The 24819-nt window shown below is 39.2% G+C and overlaps 1 protein-coding gene across 4 annotated transcripts in view; it reads left to right on the top strand.

Annotated features, from left to right (window-relative positions):
• Nucleotides 1-18089: 18089 nt before the first annotated feature.
• esrrb (estrogen-related receptor beta) overlaps nt 18090-24819 on the top strand; it is a 52544-nt gene continuing 45814 nt past the window's right edge. For 3 of the 4 annotated variants that reach the window (XM_028438059.1, XM_028438057.1, XM_028438058.1), the window contains exons 1-2: nt 18090-18555; nt 21432-21500. In XM_028438059.1, coding sequence (XP_028293860.1) covers nt 18506-18555; nt 21432-21500 — 119 coding nt within the window. In that variant the 5' untranslated portion in view covers nt 18090-18505. The remainder of the gene's footprint in view (nt 18556-21431; nt 21501-24819) is intronic. The other variant, XM_028438060.1, reaches the window with a different exon arrangement.

Genomic DNA, 24819 nt, shown 5'->3' with positions numbered 1-24819 from the left:
GGGTTAGGGTTACTTACTGACAGCCTTCATGACACCTTATTAATGCTAATGACAGGTGTCATGTCATAATGATGTCAGCCATTATGTGTAAAACTTCAAGTAAAGTGTTAGCGAAAACTCTTCTCTGTGCATCAACAGCAGAACTGTCCATAGCAGCGCATTTATTCATGTTGTCAGCCTCCACATATGTTGACTAAGATCTCAAAGTAAACTGTATACATATGCATGAAGCCGTGGCAACACCTGGGCGTGGGACAGTTGCAGGCCTTCACTGTCCCAGCTGTAGGTATGTCAGCTAAAGACAGAGCTGAGGATGCATGGTAGCAGATGGCAGCGGGGTCTTTGAAAAGCTGTGGCCCTGAACGAGCCGCGGGCTGCCCCAGAGGCCGGTGCTTAGCCAGGGCTGCACGAGTGGCAATGAGCAGGAAGGACATTAAGTGGATAATAGTTAATAGTAAACCAGGCCATTTACTATCATGTGAGTACTTTATGGAGCACAACAGCCACTCCCATTTGCGAGAGAGGGCCGCGGTTAAAAACAAGTTTAACTTTTCGATGCAGATAAGTGTTAAATGATGCACGCTCGGCCATTTGCGCGCTGTTACTCTGCTGGATAAACATTGTGAAATACCTCAGGGGAGTTAATGGCTTTTTGTTGGGCTGTTGAGAAAGAATAGTCAAGGAAATATTAATCCTTCAGTCATGAGACTAAGGCTGTGTTCGAAATGGCACACTCCATACTACACACTACAAACTCAATGAGTATTTACAGTATTCTATATTCTATAAGTATGGTTAGGATGATGACCGTTCCCTCGTAAGTATACTGCAAGGTTTCCCATGATGCATTCCGAACCTACGACAAAAAATGGAGGCACACTCGGGTGAGAAAGTGACCAAGTAGAATATCAGCATGTGGTCATTTGACCACAAAAGTTGCGAAAAACACATTTTGGAGATTTTCAGAGATTCAGCACTGTGCTACTGACAAAACTTCAAACTTCAAAACAAGAGCCCTATTTACAAAAGGGGAAAAAAACCCTAATAAAAGTCAAGAAGAGATGCTTTTATTTTGAAAAGGGGATGTTTGATTTTTAGCTTGAAGTCGGTTCCAGGACGATTTTACATTCTGCTCACAATGCATCATGGGACGATTCAGTACGACGAGTGTGCTCACCGTGCACACTTAGGAAATGTCTCGATATGGTATACATCCGGGTATTTCTCGCATACTCAATCGTTTTATACTATCTAATGTGAACGCACTACATATTCATTTAAAAGTCAGACTCAGTACGAGTAGTATGTTAGTTTGTGATTTCAAACACAGCCTAAGAAGTAGGTTTCAAGAATAAAATGGAGCTTATTTTAAACGTTTCCATCCTTGATGTTGTCGTGCCTCATGCATAACTCGAGGCCACAGTTTGTGTCACTCCTCTACAGTTAAATACAGATGAAGAGATAGACTTTTTAATATATCTTGGAGCTCCTTTCACCGTGGCTAGCAGGTCACTGCATGATGACAGCTAAACAAGCCTATTTGTAGAGCCCAGACGGAAACCCAATGATGATTACAATGATACAATAAGTAGAGAAAACGTACAGCCTTGTCCTCATCCTGGCATGCTGGTAGAAATCCAAAGGCACCAGATTTAAAAGCACAGCTACATATTCTTAAAGGCTTTCTCTATTATAATATGAGACACTTTTTTGTATTTTGCCTCCCTCAACAGCAGTGGCAGACTTTGTCATTGGAAAATGCAAAGCAGGATATCAAGGGACACGTAATAGGATTGTCTTGTCTGTATTGTATTTTCTCTCAAAAGTCAATTACTGTATCTCTTCTCGCCACAAAGTGATATAATGTCTCAAATGTTTCAAAGGACCATTGAAAACTCCATTCACTACTTTGTCCTGTACTCCTAAATGGATTTAGCAGCAGGTTTCTTCCAAAATCGGCCGCTCATGACCTCGACTATTAGATTTCATTTAAATGTCCATTCTTTAAGCATCTATTGGAACACATCCTGCCTAAATGGATGGTTTTTAATTGTACAATACACATCCTATTTACAGTGAAGCCTATTAAAAGAGATGGAAGATTATGGTTTGAATGAAGCTGTTACGCAAACCCGATGATCATCTTATTTGTATGCATAAATCCTACCCATTCCCCTGCTGAAGGCAAGCATTTCTCCCCTCAAATGATTTGGATGGAAGTGAGTAAAAACAACTGTGGCATCAACAACAAAAACATCAGGAACCGTAATGAAAAGAGCGAAGTCAAACGCACCGAGGCGATTGCATCCATTACCACTTTCTGCAAATATGGACCCCTTCATAGGGATTACCCCTGGTTCCAGAGAGGTTGATTATTAGACGCTTGCAAAGGTTTCGTTTGAATCGCCCCAGTTAAACGAGAAATTGCAGGCCGAGGAGAGAGGCTAATAACAGTTATTAACCCCGTGCGGGCGGCGGTGTAAAAGAGCGCCACAATAACGAGGTGCACCACCAAGGTTTGAGGCGCAGCACAGCTAGCACACCCCCAAGGAGAAGCTAACTTATTAAAATAATGAATTAGCCGGCCAGATTACTGCAGCCTGCGGCAAAGGCAATTATCCCCCTCCAAATCCCTGGACGGGACTCCCTAGCGCCACCATAAAACAAGTGCTCAGAAAGCAGGAGCCCAGCGCTCCACACAAATGAATAGCCTGTTAATTAGGATCTCTCCCGCTGCGGGTAGCCTTCCCACTGCCATAACAGAAAGCACTTCCACAACAGAAAGAGGAGGAAAAGAGAAGTTACAGGAAGATAGTGAATGATTGCAGAAAGTTAATTAAATAAGTCAAGGCTAGGAGAAAAAGTTAATGTTAAAATAACTAAGAAAGCTAAGGGTATTGGATTACTGTGAAAAAGAGATGGGGGGGGGGGATATGGTGGTCCGTGTTTAATGCTTAGTGTGCGGTCTTGGATAAAGCAAACATTGGGCAGTCATCTTCAGCCTGTTAAGTGTGAAACGTTTCATAACTTCACTACACAAGTCGACAATGTGTCAGCAGGTTTATCAATCAGAGAATTGCTTTGGGAAATGTTCCATTTAAAGTCACTTTAAACATATACGTATGAATCATATACCAGATGGTCACTGGTCGGTGTCATGAAAAAACATCTACATCTACTATTTTTATTAGCAATGTACCAAAATGAAAATGATTGGCTGAAACCGAAAATCAGGAAACAATGAAACACCAAAGTAAATTATTCTGCCAATTATTAGTACCATTGATTGCATTTTTAGCTTATGATGATGACGACTGTGTACTACTACGAACATCACTAGAATCAAGGCAATGCAGTTGCACAAATTAATATTAATGCTTCAAAGAATAAATCAATTTAAAAAAACGACTTTCCAACAACGCACAATATAAAATACAAAATAACATGTTTAACTTGACCCCATTCATGTATATATTAAATAATGAAGCCTATAAATGAGTGGGCTGCTGAAAGATAGTCAAGTTAAATATGTTCCCTCATGAAAACACAAAGTGCATTTAGGTTCTTTATGAAGAGCAACTTCTTTCACTTTAACCTCATAGCTTGATTGTTGTAAATATCTAAATCATATTTGTATATCTGCATTATTTTTGTAAATATCTATCATATTTGTATATTTGTATTATTATTAGTAGTATTATCTATCCTACTTTATTTTCTACAACTGTAATGTGTGTGTATCTGATCCCTATTGTTTTTTAACAGTCTTTTACTTAACTATAGACTTATTAAACGTTTATTCTTTCTTTCATCTTTATTAAAACGTTTTTACTCTTAACTGTGATTTTTTTTCTGTGGCTGTAACATAAGCAATTGCCCTCTGGGATTAATAAAGGATTCTGATTTGCTTTATCATTTATCGTTCTGCATGTGCCTTGTGAACACTACTTTCCCACATTCTTCATGTCGAACACCATGACGTACACAGAAATCATAATTTCAATACGGCTGTCTCTACCACCTGCATCTGTTATTTGTAGTGGCATTGCTTTGGGTTTGATTGTCCACTCAGTTTGACCGCTTTATTTGGAATCTCTGTGGAAAAACCAGCTTTATATTACAGTTAAATGGCTGTGGATTAGGCCATAGCCGTACCCTATGCTAGCAACTCCACATATGTAGACATCATGAAGCTCTGACACATTGTATGTGGAAAGTGTGTCAAATTGCAATATTTTAGCACTTTTACTTGATGGGATTTTCAGTTTTAATGTGAAAGTCATTTTTATATGCCATCATTCTCCACTAGAGTAAATCTGGATTTCATAATGTTTTGTTTCTCCTTCAATGAATCCGTTGTGAACTCATGTTTGATTTGGTAAAATGATATTTATAGTGTTAAAACTAGCTGGTTAGGAAAGATGGTGGGAACTCTCCGCAATTAGAGGCAAAAGGTTAAGGGTTACATTCATACATCAGGCCTTCATGCATCAGGCGCCACAAAACAAGACATTAGGCCACTACACTGTATGAATATGCCTGCAAGGCTTGACATGAATGCAATTTTATGTAATTTGAATGTCTTTCATGAGGCAAGGACTCTTTTGAACTGTCTTAAAAAGCTCATCCACCACAGTAGCTGCCAGTGGCCCTAGGTACAGAGGAGTCGTGTCGACAGGCCCAATTAATGATGGGGCGTCTGAGAGTGAATGAATGAGGAGCTTTGAGAGGATTCCTCCACCTTATATCCCCCTGTGCTGCGGCTCCCAGACTGCCTGTGAAGAACAATCAAACGGCAGCAACCCCCTCCTATTTATCACTTTAAGACATTAGCCAGACATGGGCCTGAATTTTAACCAGCTCCTTTTTTTTTCAGGAGAGTTCCACACCAACGCCTGCGTGTGGCAACATACATTTTTAATCACAGGGGAAAACGAAGGCCTCTCGATGTCTCTCGTTTTTTTACTGCGAACTTAACCCCATAGAATAAAATAGAATCCTTTTATTGTCATTGTACAAGTACAACAAAATTGCACATGCCCCCCTCTGTCAGAATAAAAAGTTAATCAGTAAAACAGTTAATCAGTATAAAAGTTTGCCACCATCGTGATTTTTTCTTTTTCTTTCAAAAAAAGAGAACGTAAATCGTTGATGTAAATGTTGTCAATGGTTCTTCTTTCAAGTTGTGAATAAAATCCAGTCCATCCTTCTTTTTTCCCCCATTAAATGACACATAAAGTACCGATAGTTGCCATGTTGCCTTCATGCTGAGGACGATGGGCAGCAGAGGCAGTGGAGCATGAGTCGGGCTCCTCCATCTTTAATTGGAGTCATGTTCTCCAGAGCCTGGAGCTGCTCCTCTCCCTGCACCACAGAGGGCCTGCAGTGGGAGCAAGACCAGTATTACGGGAGTGCAGGCGCACAGGGAGATGATCTGGTCACCTCATCCTCTCCCTCCTGGGTCCCCCCGCTGTGACACATGGCACCCTGGTAACAAGGTCATTCCCTCACTGTGACACCACCGGGAGGGGGGCGTCTGCTTTCATATCAGGAGAGAGGGACCAAAAGAAGAGTCTGATTTCCAATCACATATTATTCACTCACAACGACAAGGTTTTCTATATCCAGGAGCTTTCTCTTCAAGTTTCTCAAGGATAACAATCGACTTAAACCAGTCACAACACTTTTAAAATTATAGACTTAATGTATATAATCATTTAAAAAGCATACATTTAAGGGCATTTCAATGAATGTCAATGAGAATAAGGAAAATACTCAGGTTAGTTTTAGTCTATTGTCTAAAGGTGTAATAATAAGTAACACTATGACTAAACATTACATAAGCATCAGTTTAGAGTTTCAGTATCATCTCAAGTTATGTTAACTCACTATGAATTACTTTATATACGTTGATTCTCTATCCTGCAGCTGAAACCTGCTCCAGTGACTAGAAGATGCATTGTTTCACAACCTTTCTACAGTAGTAGCTTTATGTGATGAATATAAAATAAATAATAAAACCACGGGGAAATCATGCAAAGATTCGAGGCCCACCACAGAGAACCAACCATGGGATTATGCTTCTAAATCCTAAATTAACCTATTTCATTTTCATTAAAGTTCAGGTAGAAAACAGGAGTGCTTCAAACTAATTTGAACATACAGTACATACATTTTAAGCTTGTAGTACTTGTTCTCCGGATTTGAACCAGTTTCAAACAGCAGATATTGATGATTTCAGAAAGTAAAAAAAATAAAATTATATATATATTAATTAAAGCACTGCACTAAACCGCGGCGATACACATCTGAAAACACATTTTAAAGTTGTTGTTTTTTAATCGTCATTTCTCAATATTTACAATTTTTAACGCTTTTTTTTGAGTGAACCATTTTTATATAAAACTTTTTTGACTGAGCATTTTTTTTATATAGGCTACAACTAAAATTGGAGAATAAAACAAAACATTAAAAAAAAATCTGTTAAAACATCGAATATATATTTGAAAAGGAGCAAGAAGTATAACTTATATAGGTGCTCATGCCTGATACTTATAGATAAATATAATCTATTTATTGCTATGTATTACAGAAACTTAAATGCAATTCTCATACCCATATATACATATATGCTCATTAGCATTTACTGTATCAATTCAAGTCACACCAATGTAAGAAAGAATACAGCAGAGTGTTTCTAATAAAAAAATGTGAAATATTGATTGTAAAATTGAATGCTGGTCCATTGCTTTTTAAAAAGTCATCTTTCCAAAACTAAAAACCAATCAGACCAGGAAAGTCACTGGCGAAGTGAAGCCTGTTTATCCTCTCTGCTGTGTGTATCCACATGTATGTGGATTAGTTACGACATCACAGCGGGAAATAAAGCAGAATGTGCACAGCTATGGTGGTCAGCCCTCCAATGTATCAGTGGGTCACCATTGTCAGACAGCAAAGGTCGCCAGCCTGCAGCCGAGCTCACCTGGCAGGTCACAAAGCTTAAAAAAGCTGCAGACATCCAGGTAAAAGTTGGACGAAGTAAAGCAGATTATCTCCCTCTCACACACCGTCATGGTGCATTCGGAGGTTTGGAACATGATCAGTTATTTGCAGGTTGGAGCAGCTGTGATGATTTTTTATTTTTTTTGCTGATATATTTCTCTGTGCACTTGTCTTCATTCCTGTTGGTATTCTTGGCTTTTTTTTCCTGCAATTCATCCCGAATGAGTTGATGTGTTTGAAAGTATTTACATTTTTTTGACTTCACAGGCCCATTAGTTGATAAATAAAATGCTTTTACCTCTTTTCATCTCTTTACCATCAATAGGATGTTTTTTGCTTTCATGCATCACAATCCCAGTAAGATTTGCCTGAATAGTCTAAAGCAGGGGTGTCAAATAAATTTTGGTTCAGGGGCCAAATACGGACCAGTTTAATCTCAAATGGGCCGCAGATCATAGGCAGTAAAACCATCAATTTTATAATTCTTTTGATCTAGTTTTCACTTTGTATAATAGTATTTAAAGAATGTAAGGCATCGACAATATCCAAGCAATTAGTGACAGATTATTAATTTCCTTGATTTTGTAACCAATTTTCATTTAATTAAAGAAAATTATCATTTAATACTAAAACTTTATTACGTGTTGCAGTATTTATTTCTACCAAGTGCTAACTAGTGACTAGAGCTCCTGAGGGCCCCTCACATGGTCCATGCGGGCAACCTGGTGCCTGAGGGCACCGTTTTGGTGACCCCTGTTATGTTACAGACCAGTTGTTCCCAAACTGGGGTACTTGACCACTTCTCAGGATGTACACAGAAACATTTGTCAGTTTATTTTTTAACATAGATTTTCTTTTACATGCACACAGACCTTTATTCTCATGCACCAATAGTAATTTGTGGCACAACTCTTTTAAAACACACCAAAAGGAGAAGTTCAAATTCTAAAATGAGCAAAAACTTCAGGAACTAGAAAAGCACTCGGAGAGCGCAGACCTCCGCCAAGCAGCTCATTTCCCACATAGTGTGATTTTAATTAATAACAAGTGTTATCATAATCATCATAATCTGAGAAAAAACACTAAAACACTAAAGGACCATTAAAATGACAAATTCACCTAAATCTAATCTGCTTTGAAATTGCGCAGCACACAACGGCTAAATCTTCGTCCGTCCACCACAAATCCAAAATAATTCCAACAAAAATTGATAACCTGGCAGAAGAAGGGAAAAGATCCAAGTACCTGTAATCTGTACTACAATCCACTGCGAAATATTGATACTGATCTTGGCGTGTCGCTGTCCGCTATCCAGTGCGGAGACAAACTCCTGCTTGTTAATCACACAGCAAATCTGAATCCGGATTAGCACTCAGACCTCCGCCAAGTACAGCACGAGTACCGGGCGGGACATACACACAATGCACTTCCCTAGAGTACTTTGAGGTTAAAATTGACTGCCATCATGTGATATAGGCATGAAAAAACTGTGAACCCTGGGAAAAATGTGCAGTTTTCATTGCATTTGGATTTACTGAGATATCTACAACTGAATTAGTTAGTGAATTTCACAATGAGTCATGCTTTCACAGTCATTTTCACTTTCTTCTGCGGGTCGAATTGGGTAGCTGTAAAGGCCTGGATTTGGCCCCCGGGCCTCGAGTTTGACACGTGTGGTCTAAAGCATACCTAATTTAGGTTTAGTACTTTTCTGCCTGCGTGTGCAAAGGATTGTCTGTTTACATATGGTCCAAATTTCAAAGGAAAGGTAATATATGCTGGATGATGACCAGCTCGGAAGTTTTGCGTGCCAAACCTTTGTACTAGCCCGCCTATTGTGGGGAAAAGGGCAGTGATAGGAAGGCAGATAGAGCTGATCAATATGAAGTGCAGTTGTCTCTGCAGGCCCTTCTTTCATATCTCTCTCGTTTGTGTTTTTGAAGGGGTCGGGGGCAGGCTCTGGTAAAGTGGTGGCGTGAGCGGTCTTCTGCCCCTTTATCAATCAGGATTTTAATTACACACGTCTAGGGCGACAGCTAGATTAGAAACCAATCGACGCTATCGGCCATGAAATCTAATTACTGTTTATTGACAGATAAGGGCAGGCCCCCTTCACTTTTCCAAATAAGATAAACCTCCCCTTCGTACACAATGAAGAAGCGCTCGTACTGTCCATGAAAGACTCTATGATAAGTAAACCCCCAACCGACAAATTCCTCTATGCCTGTTTGGACTTCTCTGTCTCATTGGGAGAGGCCCAGATTATACCTCCTCCTCCTCTAAAACCTTTGAAATTAGAGACGTTTCTTTAAACAGTGTTCATTCTATAAGGAGCTGCTTCCTTCAGTCTTATTCAGGCAAAGTTTAGTCTTGTTACCCTAAACCTCTCACTTTTATATGCTCATAAATCAACAGTGTCCTAATTATGACTGATTATGACCTTTAACCCCACAGAGTGCACATAGGTGAGTCTTTCCTGTCTCTAAAAGACATTCATCTCCCCGTAGAAAAGTCCATGGCTATGTTCGAACTCGCATACTAACGTACGACACATATGAGTATGTAGTGCGTTCACATTAGAGAGTATGAAAAGATTGAGTATGTGAGAAATACCGGATGTATACTGCATTGGGACATTTTCATACTCAACCGCCCCATGATGCATTGTGAGCGGAATGTTAAATCATTCCCGGAGCCTTTTCAGAACAAAAGCATCTCGTCTTGTCTTCCATTCGTTTTTTAAAGCTTTTGTCGATAGAGCTCTTGTTTTGAAGTTAAGCAGAAGTTTGGTCAGTAGCACAGTGAAGGGTCTCTGAAAATATCCGAAATGTTGGCATGAAATGTGTTTCTGCTAGTTTTATGGATCAAACGACAAGTTGATATTCTACTTGGCCACTTTTTCACTTAATATGTTTTCAGAACTTTCAAAGGTGCAGAATCAAGTGTAATTCTGTGGGAACGGTCATCATCCTAACCATTCTTATTGTATATAGTAGACAGTATATACTCATTGAGTTCGTAGTGCATAGTATGGAGTGTGCCATTTGGAAAACAGCCTGTCTTTACTTACTTCAACGTTTGCTTCTCTCTCCTCATATCAGCCGTTTTACAGCCTCCGCCTGCACCGCGCCCGGCACTTTGCCTCTAAAGCCGAGAATCTGCCTCAGGTAAATATAGAGAAATTATTGGATTATTGTTCTTTCATTCGGCTGTGTAGTAATGGCTGGATTATAAACATTGCAGAGTATAGATTTCCTGTCAGATCCTATGAATCAGACGTCCTTATCTCATTTCCAGACTGCCGCTCCACCCAGCACGAGCATCTCTCGGCCTGGGAGAGTCCATCAATGCATGCACAGTACACACTCACTCACGTGCACACATACGTATAGGTTGCACAGTGAGAGAGACTGTTGTCACCCGGCACAGCACAGGGACTGCAAAGTCCATTCGACGAATTCAAAAACCACTAAGTCTCCTGTCCATATTTGTTAGCGAGTAAATGTAAGCACTACAGTGCACTGAATTCAAAGGGAGCGGAGGGACGGCAGACCATGAGAGCATTGGGACAGGGAGAAAGATGTCTCCGAAATGAAATTTAGGTGAGGGTGGGATGGAGGGTGCATGACAGCCCGGGGAGGAAAAGAGGCCCTGGACCCTCTGATTTAGTTTGAATTGCGCAAAGAAAAATGTTTGGCTCTGAATTATGCAGCATTTTTTTGACCACGTCTGAAGATTGATGCCAGGGTTCTTGAGATGCTGGGACATCATATCAGTTGAGTTGCATCTGATACGTTTTCATGTCTTTTCTCTCTCTCTCTGCCTGCCTCGCTGCCTCTTCACTGAATGTCTTTTCACTGGATTACCAACAGTGTAATCGAATTACGGCGCTGCGCGGAACAGCAACTGCTGTACAAACATGCTTTTGTTGGAATCCATCAAAACTCCTAGCACAACTGCTCTATCCATAAGTCAACAACACAAGGAAAAGCTAGTGTTCTGAAAACATGTGCTATGTATTCTTATAGGCCTAAACAGTGGCATTGGGTAGGAAGCTGACACAATCCGTGTATCATTCGTTCTTCATTATGTAACAAAAACATGAAAACAAAAAAAAAAACACTAATTATTTGATATTTGTTTCCAAAACCAAAATGAAAAAACGGAAAACGCCTTGTTTTTCAAATTCAAGCTCTTTTGCTTCGGTACAGAAAACGAAAAACGGAAAACGAACATCTTTATTCGTTTTCTCCATTACCGATTTGACAAAGTACGTGACCCAGAAGTGTACGCTCATCCGACGCTAACAGCAGTTCGGCAAGGTCGCTGCTTCCAACTGTGCATCCGAAACGTGTCCTTTCCGCTTTAGCTGGTGTTGGGCACAGAACCTACTCACGGACATTTTGGAGGATTTAGAGACTCCCAAGTGTTGCAGAGCTAAAGATATCTCGGAATGTGTAACGCTTCACTTCCGGGTCACGTACTTTGGCAAATCGGTAATGGAGAAAACGAATAAAGTTCGCTTTTCATTTAATAGATTGTACTTGAGGTTGGTATGTGACGAGAAAATATGTATATTCTGGACTTGATCAGGGTTCAAGTCGTGGTGTCAACTATTCCCTCCTATGTGCAAGTTTTATAGTCAATTCTTCAATCCTTACCTACTTAATCAATATGATAGATCGTACAGGGAACTGTGTACGTTGATGGCAAAGATTTCTGTCAACAGGACACAGCAGCCTTGGGTTTTAGGTACACAGCAAACTTTTTGTTCCACTACTCTATACTGCGCCTAGTGGAAGGGTTGGAAAACACATGTGTAACTACTCCGTAACACCTCTGCTGCATAATCTGCAGTCCGGCAATCCCCACTGCCTCTGTGTATGATGCGTATCTGTTACAGCAAGGGCTCAGGAGATCCCGCCAACGTATGCATATCACGTAATACAACAAGTAGTAGTCAATATAAAGAGAACCACAAAGCAATACAAACAGTTCATTGTGTCCTTCGAGAAGAGCAGAAGGAAAACAACTCAGCCATGCCCTGTAGATCTTCCACTTTTGTGGTTCAACCATGGATAAGTACAATATTTATGTGAAATATGATCCACTGTCACCCTGTCCAGGGAGTAGCCCCACCTAGCGCCTGAAGAAAGCTGGAGATAGGCACCAGCAGACCCCTGCCACCCGGAAAAGGAGCAATCAGGTCAGAAAAAGGATGGAAATGCGATCTGCTTTGAACACAGAGTATTTTATTTTGTGTTTGTGCACTACTTCCTGTCCTGCGCGAGCTGAATCTATGCAGCATAGATTCAGCAAGGCAACCCTATCAGCTCTATTGCTGTTCCGCCACAGTTACGCATCCGGTGGTAATCTGGTGTTACACTATAGTACATGGCAGTGCAGCACACATTTAACACCAACTTCCATTTCCAGCATTTCACAATAAAAGCCTTTGTTTTCGTAGACCATACACTTCCAATCACCATATTACGACAACTCATTTTTACCGGTGTAAAATTGTGATTTGTTGCCATTGTTAAAAAGAAGAAATGCATATTTTACCACATAGAAAAACTTGCTGTTATGGATTTGTGACTTTCTGCATCATTTGTGAAACAGGAAGTTGTGTCTATAATCCAATACAGTAGCGCCTCCATGAAAATGTTTTTCATCAGCAAATGCAAAACCTGGTATTGTCCCTGTGACATAACTCTTATACACTAAAGCTTCACTCAAAGTCTGTCATTTTGGTGTTTTTCATTCAAATATTGCTTGAATGATGTTTTTGTCAGTTGCCGAGGGTCGCGCTCTTCCACTTAACACACAGGGAACTGAACACAGTATGTTGTCATACCGTAGCGCTGAAGCACCATGCCATTACATTTATAGATTTTCCCTTTAATGGGATAATTTGGTCTTTATATCTCTCACAAATGAAGTGATCCTTGGTGCTCCTTGCACAGCTCGATGTGCAGGTCCCCATTTTCACATACAGTTAATTGCATTCGAAAAGAATCAATGATACTTTCACGGTGACAATATCATTCTTTTAATGTCACTTAATTTCCTCACTGAAATGATTACATCAATAGCCGCTGGAACTCATTTCTATCTTTCAGCATGAATTAATCTATTAGGGACAATAATTACACCTTTGTAACGGATAGGTTTTTTGTGGTTAAAAGAAAATGCAGTCAAGTCCTCATTGTGCTTCCGCTTTTTTTTTTTTTTTTTTTGGCACTGTCCTGACCAGTCAGTCATTCAGTTTATGAATAAGGCAATTACTCTGTGGGGGGGGGGGGGGGATGCATAATAAAATAAACAAGGGGTACCTCTGATGCAGTTCTTTGGTGGTCTTGATGTGAGATAGCTCTCCCTCTAGTGGAGATGACAGTGGCTGGGTGCTGTAAAGCTGGCTGTGTTCTCTGCTCCACGCTGAGGCAGTCAGTGAGGGATTGACGATGTGGAGGAAAGCAGAAAACCAATGCAACAAGCTCCAATATCCAAATAGATAGTACACTATATATGTTATTATGAGAAGTAAAATAAGAATGAAATGGCCTAAACTGACATATCAAACTACGAATGGTAGAATCAAACTGTAAGAATGGTGAACAGCTGATCAAAATATGCACCTTAATGTCATTTTAGCACATAGTTTTTAGTTTCAGCATTTATAATTTGGCTTTAGTCTCAGCATTTTAAATTCTTATTCACAAGACTGCTGTTTTATACATGTATTCTGGCTGCTATAGACTATGACTATTTAACTTTTTAAGTGTGTGTGTGTGTGTGTACGTGTGTGTGTGTCTGTGATGTATGTTAACTGGATCCTGGAGAAACGTCATTTCATCTTGTCTGCACTATACTATGTATGTTTGGCAAAATGACAATAAGGCTTGATTTGATTTGATTTTTATTTAGTTTTTTACTTGTAATTCTTGATAACAGTGTTGTGACAATTTCAACAGATCTGTGTTTTTTTTTTTTTTTTGTTTTGTTTTTTAATGTGTGGGTTATGTGATCCAGCCACTGTGATCTGTGCCACAGAAGCAACACTGCTGTAGTCCTGTTATTTATTCATCAGCAGTGGAAACCAACGCTGTCTGCTCCCACAAAGGCCAAAAATAACACAAATCTGGGCCTCGACATGTTTAACTCTAACTCAAACTAGCAAAACATTATTTTTTTTAAAGATTCAAAAAAATAAAATCAAAAAAATAACAAAGCACACACGATAAATATGATGGAATATTTTTTTTAAAAAAAACACACACACACACACACTCACTACAATAGAGCTTTGGGTCTCGTGCTTTCCTCGTGCGGATCCCCTGCAGCCCCGCCGGTGGAGGCGTTTGTTTTAGTGACAGGGCGCACACCGGAGGAGGGGTTGAGAGTGCGGCTGCGGCGTGTGCCAGTTTAAACGGTGCGCTCGGGACGCGCAGACACACACCGGCATCACCTGGGGACAAGGACACTTCGCACACACATACAAACACACACACACCCGCGCGCGCACACACACACACAAGCGCGCACGCCAACACTCACACAGAAGTGCTGCTCAGCCGAGGATGTGACATGTCCAGTCCGAGTCAGGTACAACAACACACATGTAAACCTTCACACTCCAAATATTTTTTATTTATTTATTTTTAATCGTGTTGGTTTTTCGACTTAAACTGCACGTGTGTGTGTGTGTGTGTGTTAGTGTGCTTATTTTTTGTGAGTTTTGAGGTGTTTTTTTTTTTTTTTTTTTTTTTTACACACCGGTGTAAATTACACTAGCGCGCACGCGCTCCATCCTTGGCGAATTAAGGTTTGTCCGCGTGACGACATGACGGAGCTTTAACTGTAGATTTAGATTATTGATAATTGCAATATTGAGCACAGCTGCACACACAAGGCCTGGTTGGGATTTTTCAAAAGCAGTTCAATTAATTTTGTTCATTTCCATAAAAACAAGCAGAGTTATTAAAATTAAGTTTATTTCATGCCTCACACCAAAAACAATTTCTATCTTTGGTGTTTTATTTATTTATTTATTTATTTTTAACTATGTTTTTCTAGCTTGTGGGTTTAAAACACATGCATTGTTTCAGTTATTGTGGTGTATCCCACTTACAACTTACTTTTCACATTTGTGATACATATTTTTAAAATATCTATATCAATTATAATAGCAGATACATTGTTGTTTAACTCCAGAAAAATGCAAATCTTTTCTATTTATTTATTTATTTTACAGGGACAATGCAATTAGAAAATACGTTTGCAGCTGATGTGATGCATGTAATGTATAGCTATTAACACAGATCGTAACACACTTATCCTGTAATCTGTGCAGACTCATTTTGATGCTTTACAACCTAAAATGTTAAAGCAAAGACTTGTCATCATATTCAGCACTGCCCTACTCTCATGCAGTTGTTATACACTGCCTCAACTCTGTCATGTCTTCAGTGATGGAGTGTTTTCCTACTACAGGCCTATTATTTATTTGTATCAGATCCTTTCCTGTCAACTCAACTGTCACACAGTGATTTTTCCATTCCACAGCTGATAAGAAGCCATGATACCAGTAGCAGGGTTTTTGTAACTCACATTGCATGACAAGATATAGAACAATATGTAAAGAATGTAATTTGTCACTGACGCGACTTGACATGTTGGTCTGTCATTGTGTCCAGCTTAAAATCAAGTCTAAAATGCTTGTTAATATTTTTGTTTATACATGTTGAACCTGAAACAACAGCCCAGTAAGCGTCGTGTGATATAGTTGTGCACACAGTAGTGGAGTCAGAGGCCTGCTTTTGATTGTGATGTTGTGTCTCTTTAATGGATTTAACTGACAGGTGTTTGATTTTGCATCAATCTCAATTGGATTTTCAGTTTATTTAACCATTTATCAACAAAACAAAAAAAAAAAAAGGGAGGAGCAGCAGATGCTGTGTGATCTGTGGCATTGTGCAGGCACCTCTGCTGCACATCAATAGGCCTGTGATGATCAATAGGGATTGCGTGATGTTTTTGCATTGATTACAGAAACGTGAGTCGATGAATGGAACTGGATTCCTCTCTAGGGTTTTTTTTTTTTTTTTTGTTTTTTTTCACTGTTCCTGTTTAGCCAGAGAAAAATAAAAAGCACAAGCTCGAGCAACACACAGCACATAGCAGTAGCACAACTTTTATTCTTTTTAAGCAAGAATCTGTTGGTAGATGAAGACTCCTCCTCACAAGCTCTAGTGCAGTTTCCTACTGCAGAGGACCTGCTGTCAGGCACCTTGTGTGATTTCTGGAGACGTGGGGCAAGCTGCTGTCCTTTTATTTATTTATTTTTTTCTTGCAACTCAGCCAAGTGTCAAGATGCCATGGTAAGCTCTGTTCTTATATTGTGTGGATACAGTGACACGGAGGGCCCTTACTGACTCGTAATGCAGAGAATGCAGATAGCATTTCACACTCAGCTCCATCAACAGGGGAACACAGGCGGCTCTAAAGCTCCGGGGTTTCAGGAAGACACAGTTGGATTTTCCGCTGCTTTAGAAGCTAATGGGCTTTGTGGACATGAGTTATGGCTCCAGATCATCTCTCACAGGTGGCGAAAGGATCACAGTGCAGGTCCCTCAGAATGGAGCTATACGTACACTGTTCGATAAAGGCGTTTTGGAGACGTCAGGGGAAGTTTTTTGGATATGAAAGTGGAGATGTGGTTTTTAATGTGTGAGAAATTAGCTGAACACACATGGATGGCACCCGTCTTCATATTACTGGCCACACCAAAGTTTTGCTTTGTATACAGCAGAGTTTCTCAAATGGGGGTACGTGTACTCCTAGGAGTACGCAAGGGCACTACAGGGTGTACTTGAGCGAGAGAAAGAGAGAGAGAGAGAAAGTGTACAATTTACTAATGAAAACATTAAATATATGGGTTTTATAATGTTTACTTTTTAGTTAAAATCATAATACTAATGCAATTGGTCAGTGTTAATCCAACCCCAGGCAGGAGATGACCAGACATGCTAAAAACTATTGAAATAAATTCATTCGGGAGGCACGCAATACAGTTTCTTTCCACTTATTGAGAAAATGAGATTCTTTAAAATGTGTGTTATCATTCTTTTATTCCATCGTTCTGCTCTATAGTTGTTTTTTCATCAAATTGATAAGCAAAAATGTAGTAGATGGACAAAAAGGTGTATTTGGATTCAGAAACAAGAGAAAGGGTGTCGAAAAAAGTTTGAGAACCACTAGTATACAGGACACAGAAGTTCACAAAGTGCACTGATTTACTACGTGGACTAGGGCTGAGCAATATGGACCAAAACTCATATTTCAATATTTTTTCTCAAAATGGCGATATATATACGATATAAATCTTGATATTTTTAACTCAATAAAGTCTGACCAGCAACACAACTCTGGGTTAAATTTGCTGGTACAAACAATGGCACAATATGTGCCACTTCAGTTTTTTCTCCTGTAAGGGACAGCACGTGTGAGTGAGTTCTATGTTGTGGCTTTGTTTGGATTAAGGTCTGGGTTAGGACGCACTTAGAAATCCTTCTAAGTGTGCATTTCGTGTTTTTCTATGAAGTAGTGAAAGCAGCAACTTATGAAACGAGTATTTTAATACAAAATACGCTTTAAAATAAAAAAATAAAAAAAAAGAAGATATTGTAATTTTCCATATCGCCAAAATAGAAAACTTGATATATCTTAAATCCGGCCATATTTCCCAGGCCTAGCGTGGACACACGTAGGACCTTTTGTTTTTATTTGGTTTCTATCACACTCTACCTGTACACTTGTTTATTATTTTGAAACGAAAACTTTCCCTGTCTTCCTTTCCTGCCTGTTGTTCCTGGGCTGTTTAGTGTGTATGTGTGTGTGTGTGTGTGTGTGTGCGCGCATTCGGGACCCTCCTCCCCGGTGTTCCTCCGGCCCCTCTGTCGCTTTAAGTCCAGCCCCTCAGAGCCAGCCAACAGCAGCTGTTCCATATTCATCAAGCCCTTGAGTCTTAAAGAGCCCTATCTGGACCAGGGAAAGAGTCATTCCTCTCACTCGCGCTCACTCTCATGCTCAGCGCTCATCCTACCACCACCACCACCACCACTGCTGCTACTGCCTGTGCTTCTCTCAGTCACTCACACCCCCTTTCCTTTACCCTCTCCATCTATCTGTCCTTCCCCCTTCACTCTCTCTCTTCCTCTCCTTCTCTCATCCACTCATATATTCATAAACACACACACACACACACACACACACATACAGTACACACATACACACACACACACGCGCGCGCCCACTCCAATCCATCAGAGTCCCAACATACCTGTGCAGGCTGGGGGTAGCGGTGCTGGAGGGGCTTCCTACCTACCAGCGTTCTCTCTGAGGGGGCTGTGCATGTGCTGTGCTGTCATTTGGGGGAAGAAGCGGGTCTCAGTTGTTTTCTCTTTCTTCTTCCTCTCATTCCTGGAATGCTAAAACTGGACTGATGGACATTTCAGAACTTTGTCTTCCAGACCCTCTCAGCTATCATAACCAGTAGGTGCACCTTGTTCTTCTTCTTTTTCCTTCCTTTAAACACTTTTTTTGTTTGTTGTTGTGTTATTTTAGCTCATCTCCTGCCAAGTTATTGTTTTGCTCACTTCAGAACTTTCTTTCTCGCTGGTTTCTCTCTTCTCAATACTAAAACACTAACTCTTGATTTTCATCTTTTCTTCACCGTTTGGAGGGATTTTTTATTTTAAATAAACAGCACAGGTGAAGCCTGATTGTTATCACTTCATATATGTTAATGTATATTCATCATGACTGATTGGGACTAAAGACATACTTTGTGGAGGAGCAAGTTTAATCAAATGTATTAGGGGATCTTTGTTCGTGGAGCCGGCAGCTCAGGGACAATGAAAATGCCATTTTTTTTTTAGGGAGATGAGATTAGTACGAGTCTCTGGAAATAGGGAGGATAAAAGACATGCTTTAATATATTTGTTGACAAAGAAAGATAAATGAAAGGATTCGGTGTAACCTCAGGAACCTGCTCTGTCTCTGTCAGCAGCCATGCACAGCTTCTGTCTACAGTCAAAGCTTATAGTAAAAACTTTGTAAATCCACATTAAACGAGTGATAGAAGCACAATGTTCTCAGCTGATATGAAAAAAAATTAGCTCAGTGGTTAAATTTCCTTCTCTGTCCATATTTCACACACAAAAAAGACAAAAAATATTGAAATAATGTAACAATTTTCAGTGTTTTTAATGCAAACCTTTATTTTAATTATTGACAAATTACAGTCAGGATTTTGTTGAAATTTTATAAACACAGATGAGGGATTATAAGGGATTTTTTATTTTTTTTTCCAGTTAATTTTAAAGCCGAGGAGATTTTCAAAAGTACCTCATCTACTTGGATGTTCAAAGTGTAAAATCACAACCACTACGTATACTGTTAAATAGCATTACAAGTTAGGTTCTCATTAGGTTTTTAAAACGTATTTGTGTAATTTTCAGTTTTACCATTTCTGCTTTCGTCTGTTGTTGTTTTTTGTTTTGTTCATTTAAAAAAAAAAAAAGAAAAGCTAAAATGAACTACAAACAAACCTTTTTACAGTTTTCTCTCTTTACTCCTCTGTGAGTTGATTTGTTTTAGTTTAAATATTTGTAATTCCAGAAATCTCAATATTCTTTTGAAATGTTTCTTTAACCTCATCATTTCTGCACTATTTTTTTAATACAAACTCACTGTAAAATAATACAAGTTATTCAGAACTTAATGTGTCTGCGTCGCATCAGGTTTCACAAACTAAATCAAGTTTTTTTTAAATTTGGATAGGGTTATATGTTGTAATTTGATAATTTAAAGTTAATTTAAAAATGTTTCTGATAAATCTAAATATAGCCTGTTATCTGATTTTAAAGAACAATTTCTCCCTAAATACGTTATCTAATTGATCACATTTTTTTAGTTTTATATTTTGCCTGGCATCTTTGTAAAATTCTAAATTAAGGAAACGTTTTAACAGGTTTCACACCATAAATATTGGAGATTTTAACTTTTATTTTATGGAGGAATTAAAAAAAAGCTAATTATAAAATTAGTTTAAAAACGTCTGCTCTTTTTACACAAAAGCTAGTATTGTGATAACAATAATCGGTTGACAGAAATACATTTTGATTAAGTGTGTGAAGTGTAATTTTATTTTTCAAAAGCCTTATCAAACGAGTAATTTTAACGTTTTACCACCTATTAAATACAAACATAGAACAACCTTTGGTGTTTGGCTACAGTACTTGTGTAGCCCAGTTTTATTTTGGTTCCCTCTGATAACAATGCTGTGGTATTTGCAGCTCCCACTGAGGGCTGGACGAGGCTGTGATGCTTGAGTAAAAGCATTAGTGTGACCTGTGTGCTGCTTGTAAAGTGAGCGACGTTGTTGCAGAGGGAATCTCCAGCACCAGGATATCCACCAAAAGCATTATGAATTAAATATTTGTTATTGTAAGGCTTATTAATAACATTGAAGTTATGATTTATTTCAACTTTATACCAATGAAACTCCTTTTTTTTTTTTTAATCCAAATTCGTGCAGGACTTCTCGTGAAAGTAAATCCTTCTTGTAACGTAATATTTCTAAAAGCCAACTAAATGCAGAGCCACTTCCTCTATTCTGCAAGAAAACACACAGGACTTGAGTGACTGTGAATTGAGACGCAACTTCTCCTTGCTTGTAAATGTTCCATCAACACCCAATGCTTTTCCTAAGCCCCGCCAGAGCTGCTGGAATAAACTACGCTATCCAATTTCCCCTTCCTGAAATAGGAGCTTTTTAATGTATTTTTAGAGAAGTTATCGCACAGTGATGAATTAGATTTCAATTTATTTGACTTCATTCTCAGCTTGCTGCATTAGTGGCTGCAAACAGCCATCCCTGGCAGTCAGTGCACTTGATTCTTATTAGGTTTCAGAAAACAGGCGAGGGAATTGCATTAGTGTATCTTAAGTTAAAAGCTCTTTGCTCTTTGACCAAGTGTTTCATTGTTATTGGGTTAATCAGATTTTTGCTGTCTTCATGGAGATGCTATCGCAGGCTAGAGGCAGTGGTGGGTAACCAAAGCAGCCGTGCACAGACACTATCCAGATGGGATCAGCTTACGGTAATTTGGTTTCAGAATACATTACCAGAAAAAGGCTCCTGGCCGAGGATGGCTATCCCACCATGAGCCGATGGCCTCCGAAAGCTGCAGCGTGTAGCCCCAGCCGACCCACCTGTCCCTGTCCCACTCCCACTCCCACCGCTCTTACATCCCGCAGCTCGTATAGGTGTCGGGATGTTGTAAAAAAAAATGAATAAAAACCTAATGTACTTCAGTCCTGCTTTTTTCTACCCGATTCTAAATCCTTCTTCCTTGTACCAACAGGGCTTTGTTGTCCAATTCATTAGAGAGGTTCCTGAGTCCACTGGCCACGCGGGATCCCTCTCATTTCTGGTATCTAGTATTATTACTCTCACTGTAATAATGTCACTCAGCTCAGCCTGAGTGGAGTGCAGCATGTTGTCCCTCTTCAGGCCAAATGTGGATGTATTGGCAGTCTGCAGATGTTTAGGGTTGGGTTTATAGATGATATTACCCTGGATGCCATTTTGGCTGCGATAAATTACGCAGATTCTTGTTAAATCTTATACGAGAGTCAGAATACAGAATTCTTATTTGATTAAAACTCTAATTTATTTGACGATATTTGGAAATAATCTTGTGATGCTGGCCATTTGATCCAGAGGTGTAAAGAGTACTGATATATCCTACTCAAGTAGAAGTACTGTTACTTAATTGAAAGTAAGTCTAACATAAAATACTCAAGTACAAGTAAAAAGTAGCAGAATTAAATAGAACTCAAAGTAAAAGTTACTAGTTACTACTGCCCCCCCCATGTTTATTTTTAATGATAAATCTTTCCACGGTTCCCTTGTACACAGTAAACATCTCATGTATAAAGATAAAAAGGAAGAGACCAAATCTTGCACAATTGGAACTGCGTTTATTTTCCACAAAGGCATCTGTATAAAATAAAAGGTTTGTCAAAATGTACAATTATTTTTTTAAATAAAACAACATCAACGAATCCAATTTAAAATTAAAAAAAAATTCTCAGGCTCTAAGTATAGCTACATTTATGAACTCTAAAACAGTGCCATGCCAAATAATAATAATCTACTCAGTAATGGTTGAGTGTTGGAATGTAATTAATTACTTTAACTCTTTTAAAACATACTTAAGTACAAGTTACTGATTTAGAAATATACTCAAAAAAGTACAAGTACCCAAATAAAGTTACTCAATTGCAGTCATGTGAGCACTTGTTATCCATTACTTTCACCTCTGATTTTATCTTAAGTAATGTTTTAAATAATGCTTAGTTCTCCCTCATATTGTGATTTAGAACAGTTTAGTGGGATTTGAATGTGAAAATACTGAAAGTTTGAAGTATCATGTGATTTCTTCAGTGAACTCTGCATGCTTTTTCTATACATTTCTTACTGTAACCTTGACCACCTTCGCCATAGTGTGAGAATATGTTTTAAAATAAGTCCATTAGTCACGAAGGATAAATGCTATGTCTATGTGGGCTCTCATGCCCTTGTGGTAGCAGAGTGCTATCACAGACACGGTGCGTCAGCACTTCTTCCTGTTGCTGAAGGGCTCCTCTTCATTTACACACACACACACACACACACACACACACACACACACACGCGCACACACACACACACATCCATACACTCCAATGCAAAGTTTAAGGAAAACTGACAGTGGCGAGGAAAGTTTTTTTTATTTGTTATGTGGAACCTAGAGGGAAATTCAACATGCATTGCGAACCGAGTCCTAAATTTCACCCTTTTGTTTTTCGGTATTTTTTTGTATAATTTGCACGTAATTTAGAAATGTGATGCAAGATGCATAACTATATGGGTGTTTATCAGTGAGTGAGTATTGGTATTGAGCGGTCCGTTGTTTGAAGGTTATGTTACGAAGCAGTAATTGAAATGCAAAATAACATTAGGATCGATGGTTAGCTTTGTTTATTTATGAAATCAATACTGAAACCGTCCGTCACAGTTGCTGCTCTCATTCCCACTGACAGCCTCACCGAGCCCCCTCTATGCATGGCCTCAGTGAGCCTCGCATCTATTAAGGTCATTAGAGCGAGACCCTTTATAAAGGCATCACGCTCTGAAAAAGCTGTACGGAATATCTCGCACTCGAATGTTAAAACAAGCAGTGATTAGAGGGGAATGGGTACAGACGGATAGAAAGGTTTGTGTCACTTAAAACAAATTAGCCTTAGGGGTGTCGATTTGGCTCGGCCGTGTGTGCTGAACCCGTCCCAACAGGCCAAACACTGCGCGTCTGTTGCCCACTGTTAGGATACAGTGAAAAACACTTTAACTAGAGATGTGACCCAAATAAATTGTTCTAATTGGAAATGCATTCATTAAGACTTAATAATGTTCTATTCTGTCTGTTCTATGATATTTTAAACTGTTCCTTAGGACTGTTTGACACAATTACGTATATTTATATCGTTGCTTGCAAGATGAATTTTCATTTAATACTTTTAATTCTTTTAGGAGAAGAATTACACTTTATACATTTGCAAATTGCTCCCCCACTAAAAGTTTTATGATAATAAGATTGCTAAATTTTGATTGATTATATACGATAGTTGATGATTACAGAATGACATGATTGTAATCCCTCATGAACGAGACTTTGTACATACATTTACATTTCTTTTTTTTAAATATATAAATGAAATATCTGTTTACATGTGTGTGTTTTGTGTCTCATTGTGTTGCCACTTCAGCCTTGAACTTATATGCGTGCATGCTTTTGTGTGGCAAACAGCTAAATGTCCCATTTGAGAAGTCCCCTGAGTGTTTCGTTTGTTTGTTTGTTTGTTTGTTTGTTTCAATCCAACCTCGCACTTTGTCCTGAGACACGGGATGTGGTGGACTCTGCCCCTTTAAGGGACAGGCAATAATCCGGGAAATGTCCCCAAACTTTAATTATTCCTGAATGGTGTGGTGGTGGACAGTAGCATATAAATCAGTTAGGCCCACCCGCCTTTTTATTACCAGGCACTGTTTATGGAGAATGTGTGGCAGCTGGTGGAGATGAGCATGTAAAAAGCTCCTGCACCGACTCTTTTGACTGCTGTGGCGTTTGACAGTCATAATAATTGGTCTTTTTTTTTTTTTTTTTGCGTAGCATCACTTAATTTTGGATTTGTTTGAACTCCGAGCTTTAAACAACATTTTAATTCTGGTAAATCAAGTCTGACTCTCCCCCTGATGACACAACGTGTTGTACCACGGCTCAGGGTTTTATTTGTACCTGTGTTTCAGGATTACACAAAGACGGAGGCTGTGTAAACATTTACACATCTGATTGTGCCCAGTAATTCTACGGTGTGAATGCGCACGCCTATGCCGTCGCACGTGTGTGTTTATCTGCGTGTGTTTGGCTCCGCTTATGATGAAGAGGATCATTTATGTTGGAGGCAGGATTTGCGTTGTGTTTTAGACAGGTGGAGTTTTCCTTCCAAACAAGGGCAGCCTATCAGAGAAAGATTAATGAAGTAATTTCATGCATGGCTCTTTGCCTTCTTCCAATGATTTACATTAGACTGTGTTAAATTGCTTTGACCCCTTTTACAATAATATTTTTATCTGCTTGTGACACAAACACACACATACACACACACACACACAAACAGCAAAACACTCCAATACAACCCGAAGCATCC

Source organism: Gouania willdenowi, chromosome 22 (assembly GCF_900634775.1).
Source record: "Gouania willdenowi chromosome 22, fGouWil2.1, whole genome shotgun sequence".
NCBI classification, from domain to species: domain Eukaryota; kingdom Metazoa; phylum Chordata; class Actinopteri; order Blenniiformes; family Gobiesocidae; genus Gouania; species Gouania willdenowi.
The sequence above is the reverse complement of the archived record's forward strand: the minus strand, read 5'-3'. Positions and strand labels throughout refer to the sequence as shown.